The sequence below is a fragment of the Cyprinus carpio genome, chromosome A2 (assembly GCF_018340385.1).
Source record: "Cyprinus carpio isolate SPL01 chromosome A2, ASM1834038v1, whole genome shotgun sequence".
Lineage (NCBI taxonomy): Eukaryota > Metazoa > Chordata > Actinopteri > Cypriniformes > Cyprinidae > Cyprinus > Cyprinus carpio.
Genome location: NC_056573.1, coordinates 25,533,487 through 25,548,912, shown reverse-complemented (window position 1 = coordinate 25,548,912; position 15,426 = coordinate 25,533,487). Strand labels below are relative to the sequence as shown.

General features: G+C 35.9%; 1 protein-coding gene across 1 annotated transcript; it reads left to right on the top strand.

Annotated features, from left to right (window-relative positions):
* Positions 1-397: 397 nt before the first annotated feature.
* LOC109079455 (ras-related protein Rab-31-like) lies at positions 398-10,323 on the top strand. Its single transcript, XM_019094605.2, has 7 exons — positions 398-593; positions 3,392-3,471; positions 4,281-4,362; positions 5,305-5,376; positions 5,885-5,991; positions 6,670-6,779; positions 8,376-10,323. Exons 1-7 carry the CDS (start codon positions 558-560, stop codon positions 8,471-8,473), a joined length of 585 nt encoding a protein of 194 aa, XP_018950150.1. The 5' UTR covers positions 398-557; the 3' UTR covers positions 8,474-10,323.
* Positions 10,324-15,426: the final 5,103 nt, after the last annotated feature.

The following is a 15,426-nucleotide window of genomic DNA, read 5'->3' as shown; positions in this document are numbered from 1 at the left end:
CTATTCTAATTCTATTTAAAAAAAAAAAAAAAAATCTAACTCCCTTTCTAATCTTTTTGTATTCTGTCTATTTTCTTTTCATTTATTATACAATTATAAAAAAAAGACCTCTAACACTAGCTTGCTCTATTCTTTTTCTATTCTATCTGTTTTCTTTTTATTTATTATATTATTTAAAAGCCCTTGCTACGTATACTGGGTTTAGGCTAACTGAGACTTGTTATAGCACTTATATATCATTGCTCTTTTGTTGTTTTTGATTGCTTCCATTGTCCTCATTTGTAAGTCGCTTTGGATAAAAGCGTCTGCTAAATGACTAAATGTAAATGTAATGTAAATTATTATTTGAACAATCTCTCTCTTTGAGGCGTGGTTTATGTCATCACGTGATGTGAGTGACAGCTCGGCCAGTCGGTTTCCGTTAGATTTGGGAAGGAGATGATCAGAGTTTGTGTTTTACAGATGAACAGTCCGCTGTGACCGTGATGGACGAGAGTCGACAAAACAAGACCAGGGACTGTTAAAATAATGCTCCAGCTGCCTTAACGTGCTTTATAATGGCCATCAGGGAACTGAAAGTTTGTCTGCTCGGGGTGAGTTGAGATTCCTCCGTCTGCGGCTTCATTCGCTTCAGGATCCGTCGACACAAACGCACTGACAGGAACTCTGATTATTTCTGATTCCTTTTCTCGTAATCAACACGCAGGGATGTTTTGCCGTTTCGAAGTTGCTCTTTCAGTCATGTGAAGCATCGTGATATGTTAACATATAACTTAAGGCATTTTTCGCATAAGTTAAATTAATTCTTTTGGAATGTTTGCGGCCATCACGTCACCGCCGGCTGGATGGCTGTGTTCGAAATGGAATTCTTGCGCACTGCGCACTTCATATTGCGCAGTATATACTGCGTGTTGCATATTATTTTTAAAAAAATTAACTGAAGAGCATAATACTACACTGATTGTCTGCACCATGTGACACTGCGCACATTATGCAAATTTTTATCGCCAACTGTGACTTACAGTTATTTATGACTTATTAATTTAAATTAATCTAAAGACATTTGATGCAAAACTGGATTTAAAATGCATTCCAATGTGATAACCAATGTGATGAGTCCAATTGACAACAATGCAGCATACAAAAGTTTAAAACACTTATTCACTATAAACTGAAGGTCAGGTTAAGTGCATTGTGGGATACAGTATGCTAGGGATCGACCGATATGCGTTTTTCAGGGCCGATGCCGATACCGATTATTACAGATCAAGGAGACCGATAACCGATATTTTGAACCGATATGTGACTTGTGTAAAAATGAAAATTAATGTCAAAATTAAGAATAAAAAGGCCTCTGACAAAGACTCTCTTTAAATTATTTTAACACATCTTTAATTCTGAGAACTGTTCATAATAACAACATTAATATTAATAATAACAACAAACATAAAAAGTGCTGGGAGCATCCATCAGCAGCATTCTGTAAACTAAGTAAAACTTGCATCCATTAGCAGCATCCTATAAACAAAGTAAAACTTAAAGCAAATTTAAACAGCAACAAATGAACAAATAATGGAAAATAAATGTAATCTCTCTCTCTCTCTCTCTATATATATATATATGTATGTGTGTGTGTGTGTTATATTTAGCATTTTATTTGCAACCCAGAATTGCATTAAAATCACACACAACCCATATTGTAATAGTGTTTTTTTTTTTATTTTTGATGTGTAAAATGTTTGTTTGACTGTTTATCACGGCGATACAAACTAGGAAGTATACAGGACAGCGTCATCCAGAAACGCGCAATGTGAGATTATTGACAATTTACGTTATTAGCATAGGGTTATAAGCAGGGTGCGATTTGTGAAATAAACAAAGGGGGGGATGCTTTTGAAAAATTTTATGAAATGTTTTTAATAGGACGGAAATTGTATTTAGTGTGATCTCAGTTTAATAAAACATTGTAAGCCTACGTTAGGCCCTATTAATTGTAATGATTTAATGTCCACGGTTATTCAAACAACAAATTACATCGAGAAAGCGAGCAAAAAAACAACGGAGCTTTTTGAAACTCCGAATCAGTTAAAACCATTGCGTCGCAAAATGATTCACTGTTTCGATGCGCTTCAATCGGATCGCGTATCGCGAATCATTTGAATCAGATCTGGACGTCAGAGCGGGTTTGCAAGATGTTTTTATCCCCACCGGGGATAAAAGTTATTCAGCAGAGGCAGGGATGCATAGACCAGAAGGGGGGAAATCCCCCCATCCCTCCCGGCAAATCGCACGCACCCTGGTTATTAGTCAAATGAGAGAGCGCGGCCGCGGAGATAACTAAATCAGGAATAGGGAGCTCGCGTCGCGTCAGAGCTCGCGCTTGATGCCCTTTCAGCTCTTCAAAATTGCATAATGGTTATTCTGAATCTGTATGATAAATTATTTTGCAATCATGTTAGAATAAAGCAACATTTCTCCAAATATGCGCAATTTATTTGACTAAGAGCCCTAACGGAACGGACGCTGTTCAGTGGAGCTATGTGAACAACACAAAAAAAAAAAAACCTCAGCAGACGTGAGTGAATTCATTCGTGTTGATAATCTATTCACAATATAACGTTAAGTTGGCCGAATGGTGAGAGAAGTAGGTTTTAGTTTCACTATCTCAGCACTGATGTGATGATCCGTTAAAGCATATCACTGCAATGACGGACATTGACCGGGAATTCACGGTATAATAACTGAACGGGGCTTGTCATCATAAATCGATTATATTTAGGTGTTTTGCAACTTCAGTGTAGTGATTTATTGCAACTTCAGGAACGTTTACTGCATTCTTACCTTCGAGAGATAACTTATTGATGTGTGATGATGATCACTGAAGCAGCTCCTGTGCTTTCGGTGTGAGAGCGGAACATTTTCCTGCAGCGCCAGCCGTATTGATTGGCCAGGCTCGTGACTCCCAACAAATCAGACGGACGATGGGCGGGGCTTAGTCTAGGCCACAGAGCGGTGCGCTCTGACTGAGGTGGCTGGATCAGTGCCAGATCGCGCATTTCAAAATAAAATGGTTTTATCGGCAAATCGGTTTTGAAAATGGCCGATGCCGATAACAATAAAAATGCTTAATATCGGCGCCGATAATCGGCCACACCGATAATCGGTCGACCCCTACAGTATGCTGTAGTCATATATATCACCCATGTATGTTATACACAGAAACTTTTATTCCACAGTGTACAGCATGCATACTTCAGAAATTACATACTGCAGAAAACTAACTAAACAAAACATGAAACCTCAAATTCTTATTGTCCACATCATCTGATCTGGCTCTGTATGTTTGATATTTCATGATGTTTCAGTGCTTTTGTTTTCCTCATAACTGTAGGACACAGGTGTGGGGAAATCAAGTATTGTGTGTCGATTCGTTCAAGATCACTTTGACCACAACATCAGTCCAACGATTGGGTAAGTTCATCTCTACTAAACGCTTGATTTACACATAACTGAGGTGAAGAAATCACATCCGTCAGCTCATGTGGAGGAGGAAGAACGTGTGTCTAAATATTCCTTCATGAGTCAAACCAACGGTTCAGAACAGCCGATTCAGGATCAGTTCAGTTGTTTCCTCTCAGTTTTGTTTACATCAGCACATGCTGATTTCTCTCGGTGGGGTTACTCATTACACTTGGAGAAGAGAATATTTTTAGCCTTTTGTTTTACACAGTTTGCACTAAAACAGAAACTGTTTGTTTTTTTCATATTTAATCATGTGATGCAATTTCCTCCTTGAACGATGACTATTACACATCTATTTTAAATAGTGTATAAATGTATACTATTATAATATATATATATATATATATATATATATATATATATATATATATATATATATATATATATATATATATATAATGAATTATTTAAAAAATTAATAGTATATAATATATATATATATATATATATATACTGTATATATTAATAGTTTATAAATGTATACTATTTAAAAAATAAAAATAATAATTTTTAATATATATATATATATATATATATACACATATATGAATGTATATGAATATTATTAAATAATTATATAAAAAAATTTAATAGTTTATATATATTATTATAGTTTATAAATGTATACTATTTAAAAAAATGAATTATTTAATATATATGAATGTATATGAATGAATATATATATATTCAATCAAAATTGAATTTATTATTATTATTATCAAATCATATGTTTATCATGATAATATCTGTTCTTTCAGTGCATCTTTTTTAACTAAGACCGTCTCCTGTGGAAATGAACTTCACAAATTTCTGATCTGGGACACCGCAGGGCAGGAACGGGTGAGAAAGATTATTTTGTTTTATTTATTTAGAAATTGGGGTTTAGGTGTATGATTGTTTAATTATACATTTCTGTCCAACTTTTGTCTATTTGTTCATTTTTATTTCACCCGAGACCGTCTTTTTCTTCCTCAATGTCACAATCCTGCATAAATTTGTGTTTATTTGAAGATCTCTGAGCAGATTCGTGCATCTATTTCTATCTCATGCAACCTGAACAGAGCTTGTAGGCTAAAAACACACAACCCATCGCATGATTTCATAGCATCCCACACACACACACACACACACACAGGTTAAACATGTTTGGATTCCTGTCAGTGATTCTGTGCCCTTTAATTCCCAACTTAAAACTAAAAAAGGAAGGGGAATTCTGTCATTTACAATTGGAATATCTTGACAGTGTGTAAATGATGACAGAAGTTTATTTTTGGATACAAACGATTAAAGGATGCAAGACCAATCGAAGTCACATTTGACATCATCACAGTTATTATTTAAAGAAATCGCATTTTATTTCCAACACACACACACAGTTCAGAGTTCACTGTAAGTATGACTCACTGGGTGTGGTGGAAATGTGTGTGTGAGTTTGAGAAGTGCTGGCGGGTCTTTGTGTTCACGTCTGGATGTTCAATATTAGTGTCTAGTCTCCTTTTGAACTTGACGTCATACATCTCCTGCATCTGTCTGAACCAAAACCACCACAAGGCATCCTAATATGCTTCAGTATAATGCTACAGTAACTACACTTTATATTATTTTTTTTTAAAGAAAATATAGGTGGTGTTTTCCTGTGCAAAACTTGTCAGAAGTCACTAACCCCATATAAGAGCAATAGTAATAGAGATGCTAACCTTATTTAAAATATAATCATCAAAATTAACCTTTTTGAATCTTTAAAAGCTCCCAGCTCTGACAGTGTATGTTATTTTTCTGCAGTTTCATTCGCTGGCTCCCATGTATTACAGGGGCTCTGCAGCCGCCGTCGTTGTTTATGACATCACAAAACTCGTAAGTTAGTATGTTTGTGCAATTCATTTTCAAGTTGTTTCTATTTAAAAAACATGTTTAACTGTGCTTTAGGTGCAAACCACTGAAATATGCCATTGTGATTGACTCATTGTTTATTGGTTTATAATTATGGGAGTTGTGTCTTAAGCAATGAGATTAAAAGGAGATTTAACTCGTACTGAAAAAGACCCAAGTGATTTCACATCAGTGTCTCAAACTGTGCTCAGATTTTCCAAAACAAACCTCAAAGATCCCGATATAAACATTTCCATTCAAATGTATCCACGATCAAATGATCTGAGCGGCTGTCCACATTTTATAGCTTCTACCCTCAATTTCATAGCTCTGAGCTCTTACTGGATGACAGTTATTGACTCGTTGGTGTCTATTTCATTTTAGCTCCTGAGGAATTTCAGGAGAAGCAAAGTTGATACGTAAAAGAAATGTACGGAAGAGCAAACTCTTATTTTAGGCTCCATGTGTTTTGTGATGTGTCTGGTTTCTGCAGGATTCATTCCAGATGTTAAAGAAGTGGGTGAAGGAGCTGAAGGAACACGGGCCGGAGGATATAGTCGTGGCCATCGCAGGAAATAAAACCGATCTGGGCGATATCAGGTTAATAAAACCCTCTTTCTCTTTCTGAAAATGGATTATATTCCATTAAGTTTCTTTCCAAAACCTGCAGCCGCTCAGCTTTTCATATTCCGTATGTCTTGAGAAAATCAAAATTGCACATTGAGAGCAGATCAAATTCATCAAAATGTCCAGAACTTCATAAATAAAATGTAATACCTTGCCATCCTGTCAATTCCTGAAGCATAAAATCAAGTCCTGCTTGATGTTTTCCTCATTAAGTATCCTGTTTTGCCTCACATTGTGGAAGTAAGGTGGTTTGCGATTGCTGTTTCACTTCAGTTGTGATTATTAGAGTTTATCTGAGCTTTTTCTGTTCTGAGAAATTTAGACTCACAACATCTCAATGGCAGGAAACTGCACCTTCAATTATAGTTTTGCTGAGACTGTGTCTCTGTTAATTAAGCCGTTTCCATTTAGAAATTTTTAATCATGCTTAATCACTTTTCCCTCGTAATTTTCCCAGCTGGCGGTCTTTGTGTCTGTATAATTACTTGACATTTGCAGGCGGTCCAGTGCTCATTTACCACAAACCCCTCTGATGTTTGCTTCGGCCCTGTCCTCAGTTGATCATGTTCCTCAGGCTAAGCAAACACTCAGTGATGTCTGTGAGTGAGCTGATTGTTTACTCATATTCAATGTTTTTTGTTTTTTTTATAGGGAAGTTCCAACTAAAGAGGCGAAAGATTTCGCAGAGTCCATTGCAGCCATATTTATGGAGACCAGTGCCAGAAATGCAGTAAACATAGAGGAGTTGTTTCAGAAAATCAGTAAGTGTCACTAAAACTACCCAAGTGTCCACGCCACATCTGGCCCACCGTAGCAAACGTGATCATTACAGCTTATAGTGCTTGCTACTGCTCTTGTTTGTTACTGTAGCATCTCCTTCGTTATTCACTTTTATTTTTTTACGAAAGCATTCTCGAGTTGATATGCAAGCTTATTTCTCACAAATTAAAATCTTGCGGCTCTTTTTTCCCTGGATTTTTAAACACCTGACCTGACCGCATGCACATGCAGAATTCAGAGGAAAAAGTTAAAATTGCGAGATGTAAACTTGAATTTCTGATGAAAAAGGTCAGAATTATGAGATAAAAAGTCACAATTATTTTAAATTTTTATTTTTTTGGCTTCACAGGGAGTGCTTTACAGTGATTTTACCAGGGTAAAGAGGTTGTTACTGTGAAGCAGGAACCATTTTAATTCTGATATATATATATATATATATATATATATATATATATATATATATATATATATATATATATATATATATATATATATTAATAATATTTTGGGAATGCCAATTTACATATAAAACACATTAATGCTCAATAACTGTACTACTATAGTATAAAAAAAACTTGACCCTCTAACACTAGAGTTCTCTATTATTTTTAAATTCTGTCTATTTGCTTTCTTTTTATTTATTAAAAAATAATAATAATAACTTGACCCTCTAATACTAGCTCTCTCTGTTCTATTTCTATTCTATCTATTTTTATTCTTATTATTTATTATTTAAAAATAAATACATAAAAACCACACACACCTTGCTAACCAGGACTTGTCACAGCACTGATATTGTTGCTCTTTTGTTTATTTGATTGCTTCTATTATACTCAGTTGTAAGTTGCTGTGGATAAATGCATCTGCTAAATGCTTAAATGTAAAGGTAATATAAATGTTGCAAGATTTAGATTTTTTTTTTCTTTTTAAGTGCATTAATATTTGTATTCAGCAAGGATGCATTAATTTGATCAAAAGTGACAATAAAGACATTTATAATGTTCCAAAATATTTATTTATTATTTTTATTTTTCAAAATGCTGTTCTTTTAAACTTTGTTAAAAAAAAAAATCCTGAAACAAAAAAATCACGTGGCTCTAAAAACTGGAGTAATGATGCTGAAAATTCAGCTTTGCATCACATCAAAAAATATATTCTGCAATACGTTCAAGTAGGAAACAGTTCTTTTTAATTTGCAATAATATTTCACAATATTTCTGTTTTATAGAATTTTTGATCAAATAAATGTAGCCTCATTGAGCATGAGAGACCTTTCAGAAACATTAAAAACTCTTACTGACCCCAGACTTTTGCTCGGTAGTGTAGTGTACATTTATTGATAATAAAGAAATTGAATTCCTTTAGTGGAGTATTTTATTCTAGTAATCAGTGATGATGACTTTAACATGTTTTCATCTCCTCTGTTTCACATTAGACATCAGTGTGTAGTGAAAAGATGCATTTAATTATGTCTACACACTTATATGTCATTGTATTTTATCTAGTGCAATAACATGCACACACAGTGTTTTCTACCGGGTTGTGGCCTAATTGTTCATGTTCTCATATCTGTGTAGGTCGACAGATCCCTCCGCTGGAGAACACAGACGCTGACAGCAACGAGTCCTTTAAACTGACAGGACAGCCTCCTCCCTCCAGCAAACGCTGCTGTTAGACATCCATCTGCAAGTCACTACGAGCACCCTGCAACATGATCCCATGTGATGCATAGATTAAAGTGAAAAAAGTGATAAAGTGAAGTGAAATTAGAATCACAATACACACAAATCAATGTGTTTTAATGTAGGAGTCTATTAACCAGATGTGGATACAGTCACATGACTGGCAGACATACATATTACAGTAGGAAACTCAGCCATTCTTCAGCTGAACCATATTCATGTTCTCTGAACATTGCAGTGATGCTGAGCAATGCGAGTTATCACAACTTGGAATAATTTTCATATCAAGTCTTTTTAAATGCAGTATTGTGACAAATAGAAATGTTCGTAGTTAGCACAATGTTTACACAATAAGTGCCTTGGAAATGTTATTTTTATGTCTGACATTGCCGTTTTGATATGTAAAAACAATAATTTTAATAGGGTATTTCTAATCTGGCTTTATTTGAACACTTACAGTGACATAGGAAATGAAGAATGAAGTACAGCTGGATAAAACAAAAACTGTGTCCGTCTTTATTTCAGGCTGCAAAGGAACAAAAAGTGATTATTTTAAAGGTGGGGGGGGGGTTCTTTTCTATACCCACTTTAGATGAAAGATAGAGATTCGCAAATGTGTTGGTCACATTTTGTATTACAATGATCATTGTATTATACATTTTCATACTACTACTGCTTAATACTAATAAACCACGTTTTAATGTCATTTTTGTAAAACTCTGCAAAATTGCACATAGTAATTGTTTTTATTTTAGTAATTCATTATAAGGACACTGTAAAATAAAGTGTTGCCAATTTATTCATCCTAAAAATAAATAAAGGTTATGATTCTGGTCATTGGTTAAATGTAGAATATTTACCTTTATTAAATGAAAATATGAGGGGATTCACCACCAGGGGGCACAATTGGCTTTAAATTGAACACAAGTTTTGTTCGCTCTTCTGCAAACCTCTGCTCACCTGTTGCTGTCAGTGTTGAAAAGTCTCAAGTGTTCATATTTTTCCCCCACTAAATGTCTTAGGTTTGGGGTTTTTCAATTGATTTTGTAACTGAAGAAAATTCTTTTAATCTGTTAAACGAGTGCACTTGTTATCTGATCACTAAATTTGTAGGAAAACTAACCATTACTAGGTTAATTTCCCCAAACAATTTAAACACTGTGATTCTGTGGCATTTGTTCTTGTTTGCTTACTTTCTCATGAGTTTGGGACAGGTATCAGTTCGGCTGACCTGTCGCACACATGGATCGTACCGATGGTTGGGTCATAATTTTTGCAGTTACATTTGGTGACACTAGTGCTACCGAAATTACACACTTCACCTTTGAGGCTAAAAGCATAAAAGCTGAGTAATTGTGAGCTCTTACATAACCAGCCTACCTTGGTGTGGTCATGAGTGGATTGGTTGCCTGTCCTGTAGAGTAGGTTGTCAATTTTGTAATCAGAATAATTTTTTCTGTCAGTCACACATGCAGCGCTGGTTCCACTAACAGTTTTGTTTTTTTGTTTGTAAATCACCACAGCCATAACTGAAAAAGCACCACGTGCAATTTAACATTTAATTTGAGTATATTATCATACCTGTAGCTCTCTAAGTTAGAAAGTCTAAAAGTTAGTGTGAATTCACGTTGATGCCTTAATCTAGCAAATTCAGTCTGAATCGTAACTAGATGAGACCTGGTGACAATGGTGTGATGTCATTTTCAATTAAACTTTATATTTGTATTTTTAAACCTACCTTTTGTTGGTTAACTTAATGCTTCACTTATGTGATGTTGTTACAATGGTATCAAACACATTTTGTACCAGAAGTCATCAATAAACTACAAATGCAGTATGCAAATGTTTTCTTAAAATATTATTGCGTATTTTATTGATTCATGAGTATTCCTACAGATTTGGATAGTGCTGAAGATGTAATTGTTTTGGAACATAAAAATCACAGTATTTAGTGCAATTCTCATACAGTATCTAAAGATTACAGTACGACAGATTTTCAAAATCCCAAAGGAGCAATTTAGCACACAGGCAGCTACAGCTGTCCAATTTCTCTTTTCTTCTTCAAGCGAAGTACGGGTCTAAACTTTTCAGCATTGTTACTGTATCTCAGCAGCAGTCAAAATATCTGATTCAGTTAGGTGTTCTCTCTCTCTCTCTCTCTCTCTCTCTCTCTCTCTCTCTCTCTTTCCCTCTGTGGTGTTTGGAACTGGTACCATTTGAACATTTTAATAGTGTTGACAACCATGTTGACTGTGGATGCTTGTTTGCAACACATTAAGCTTAACCTGTCAGACAAAAGTTTGGACACACATGACTGAACCGATATTTTGCAAGATCCTAAAACCTTTAAAACTGGTTTAGCAGACATAGACAATGTATGCATCTATGTATATACACTACCTTTTTATGTTTTTGAAAGAAGCTCATCAAGGCTGCATTTATTTCATCAATAGTACATTAAAACTAGTAATATTGTGAAACATTACAATTTAAAATATATATTTTAAATTAAAATAAATATATTTTATTACTGATGCAAAGCTGATCACTGCTGCACTGACAACACATAACTCTACTTCATTTTTTGCACCTTGCTATATGGTTGCTATAGTGTTTTCAGTGGTTGCTTACTGCCCCAAGTCAAAGTCTGTATGAGATTCTGGTATCTGGCTCAGCTCCCTCCTTCAAAGCTTATGGGATTTTTCCTGTTTTATCAGCTGCCAGTTGGAAGTGGTAAGTCTAAACCTCAGAAAAGTAATTGCACACCTAAACAAGCTGTGCAATTTAAGGTATTATGTTTTTAGCACAAACTGTCTGGCACAAAACAAACAAGCAACAGGAAAGATGTTAGGCTTAGTAAGCGCCACTAATTAAGATTTTTCTTTTACTATCTTGTTTGTCACATCACAGTAGAAGACAAGTATTTTCTTACACATTCTTATAAATACAGCTTCGTTATTGGCCTCTATGGTTCCATGAAGAAGCTTTAATATCCATGGAATTTTTCCATTCTATCTTTATAGTGGAAAAGGTTCTTTAGATTATTAATGTTATGCACAAAAATGTGTGTTTTTTTTAAAGACTTGTTCACTTAAAGGTTTGGTATCTAACCACACCAATGGGGTACCTCAGGGTTCGGTGCTAGGTCTGCTTCTCTTTACCATTTCCACACACATCATTGGGTCCCAGGCACATTCATTTTTATGTATCACTGCTCCACTGACAACATAAAGCTTTATTTATTTAGCACATTGCCATATAGTTGCTAGTGTGTTTTGAGTGGTTGCTAGGTGGTTGCTTACTGACCCAATTAAGTCAAAGTCTATAGAAGTATTTTCTTATATGCGCTTATAAATAAAGGTTCTTTATTGGCATCTATGGTTCCATGAAGAAGCTTTAACAACCATAAATTGTTTACATTTCACCTTTATACTTGGCAAAAAAAAAAAAGTTATTTTAAGAACTGTTCACTGAATGGTTCTTTGAGGAACTCTGAATGGTCCTTCTATGACATCACTGTGAGAAACGCTTTTTGGAACCTTTATTTTTAAGACTTTAATTCAAGTTTCATTCATTTTTATTCTGATATTCTGTGCAGTGATGCTGTGTTTGAAACTGCTAGGTCAGAGCTGTGTCAAGCACAAGTTGATCAGATGTTCAAGTATTTTTTTGATTAGGAACCTTTGGAAAACCCTTGAAAAGAAAGGAAATGGAACAATGTCTCGCACTCGTCTTGCTTTCTATTGCTTCTGCAGGAAAATAAAGGCTATTGTTTTGTGCAGATTACACCTTAAGCTCAGCTAACTCTGTGGCTGACCCCGCAGACCCTCTTTCATCTCAGGTAAAACAGCTGTAATACCTGAGTGACCTTTTGATGGCCAGAGGTGACGCAGGTGTTCTTGGCCAGTGGGTGTTTGTGACAGGTTGACGTTGGGGTTCATTACACTGGTCTCCACGATTCTCCTGTTTAACAGATCCACGTGCGGACGCCCACTGCTTGCCTGGACTTTCTCGCTGATGAGACAAGTGGGCGATTCAAGAGAGGAGAGCGGAACAAAATAACTTGTGGCCAAATGTCAGTAAATCGTGTAGCCCACATCACCATGGGAACGAGCTGGGAAGAGACAACAACAGCGGTGGCAAGGGACCGGGAAGCAGGTTTTCACTGCGGCTTCCTAAGATGATCTTTTTATTCTTTCACGGAGGTTCAGATGTTATTGTCATCTGTGCTTTGACTCTTTTTCTACCTCTCATAGGGGCTGGAAAATGGCTCTTTTTTAGTCAGAGCCCTGCTTTTAGTAGAATCTCCCTAAATGGGTGTAATTGTCTGCACACTGGTGTGAATAGATGTTAAAATTGCATTGTGTGCCACATGGCAGTAACCATTTAATTTCTGTCATTGTAGGCACGTGCTATAGATGTATGTGAAAGCAGAGGTTTTTTGTCTCCTCCTCCTCCTGATACCAGAGTGGTTCAGTAAGTGTGAGAATGACCCAACAGAGATCATTAGACCTGTTGTTTACATTGCTTGTTGAAATATTATGTCACAACGGTTCCCAAATGGGAGAGCAAGTTCCTGTGATACCTCCTGTAAACCAGTGGTCAGCGTTTGTCTTGAACAACATGGAATTCGAAATTATAAGCACTAATATATAGCACTAATCTATGCATATGTATATATGTCTGGGACATGAAACACTTACAGTGCATGTTGGTTAGTTTTTACAAGCTGAGAAATTAATTTTAATTATTTTCAACCATTCCACAGATGTTGTTAATAGAGCTAAACTGGCATTGAACCAGGAAGTTCCCTATATGCACAGTACCTGTACATATACTGTAGAATCACATACATTTATTCATTTGGCAGATGCAATTATCCAAAATGACTTACATTGCACTTAAGGTTTAAATTTTATCAGTTCATGCATGGGAATCAAGCCCATGACCTTTCTGTTGTATACTGTATGAGCCACAGGAATACTGATTTGAAGAACCTATTTTTTAATGGTTTTTGATGAGAAGAAGGCACTTTAATGAACCTAAAGTACTGCAAATAACCAATGAAGAACCAATGTAGAATGTAGTTGTATGAGCCCAGTGGTCTGAGTCTTTTGATGGCTTTGGTTATTTGTTTCATAAATCTCATTTCATTCATAGTCATGTCAAAAATCTCATGTTTTACAATAATATTGAATTTGTTAACATTAGTTTGCATAAACTAACAATGAACAGCATTTTTAGTAATCTTAACCAATCTTAATTTTACCATTTACTAACACGCTTTTAAAATCAAAAGTTCTGTTTGTTAACATAATGCACTGTCAACTAATATAAACAACAAACAATTGTTTAATTTTTTTTTTTTGTCCATTCACTGAAAGGTTCAATGCTGTTCAGAAAGGAAGTCATACAGGTTCAGAGTGAGTAAATGATGACAGGATTTTCATTTTTGACTGAACCATGCCTTTAAATGTTGTTTTTCTATGGTGATATCATTGAAAAGTGGCTGCAAAAAAACTCCATAAACTCTTGATGCACAAAAAATTGTAAAAACATAATGATGTGTCCATATTTGAATGTTTCTGAATTGGTCTGAAGCCATTACCCTCTCTGTGATGATAGACTTTAGATCTGTAAGCACTATCATCAGTGCTGAATGGGCCGCAGTTGGACACCAGCTTTTGTTATGCCACAGTTAAAGTGGATGACATTATCTCAGATGTGCATAATACTTTCTGCAGATAAAAGAACAGTCTATAATTAATATCGAAACCCCCTCATTGTTTCATAGAGAGATACTGTAGAGAAAAACCACCAACCGGCTTTTGCAAGATCATCTGTGCATTTGTATGCACATGATGAAGACTTTTTTAGATGATGAATTAGAAATAAAGGCATACTTGTGTGACAGTAGCTCAGCCCATGATGCATCCTGGGAAATCAGAGTGAATGTGATCATCGTGGAACTTTCATAGCCATAATGCTCCTCACCTCTCCAGGCAATTAGTTAATTGCAAGTTAGGGGGAGTCGTGGCCTAATGGTTAGAGAGTCGGATCCCAATCGAAGGGTTGTGAGTTCGAGTCTCGGGCCGGCAGGAATTGTGGATGGGGGGAGTGCATGTACACTCTCTCCACCTAATACCACGACTTAGGTGCCCTTGAGCAAGGCATCGAACCCCCAACTGCTCCAGGCAATTAGCATAATGGCTGCCCACTGCTCCGGGTGTACAGTGTGTATGTGTGTTCACTTCCTCTGTGTGTGTGCACTTCGGATGGGTTAAATGCAGAGCACTAATTCTGAGTATGGGTCAACCATACTTGGCTGAATGTCATGTCACGTCACCTCTCCAGGCAATTAGTTAATTGCATTTTAATGTTATGCCCAGACTGCAGATGAGAGAGATAGTGAATGAGAGAGATGGAGGATGGCTATAAAACAGCATACCTGGGGATGCGGTGTTGAATTTGTGTTTTGCGTTAAAATGGAGAAGCACACATTTCTCTACTCCAGATAATTTAAATAGATGCATGCATTAATTGCTCACATGGTTCTGATTTTCATTTTCTGAAGTTTTGGTTGTGTTGTAGTGATTTTGATGAACAATTAAAGGAATAGTTCACCCAAAAATAAACATTTACTCACCCTCAGGCCGTCCAAGATGTAGGTTTATTTGTTTATTGCTTTATTTGCAGGTGTATTTGTGTCTTCATCAGACAGATTTGGAGAAATGTTGCATTCCATCACTTGCTCACCAATGGATCCTCTGCAGTGAATGGGTGCCGTCAGAATGAGAGACCTAAAAATAATGCAGGATTTTGAATTTGTCAAAATGTTCCTTTGCTCTTTCATGTGAGCTAGCTGTTCTTTTGCGTGCACAGACCTGAAACAGCTGTATTTAAATCTGGGGAAAAGCACAAAGCTGTATGTCTGCTGTGACTTTTA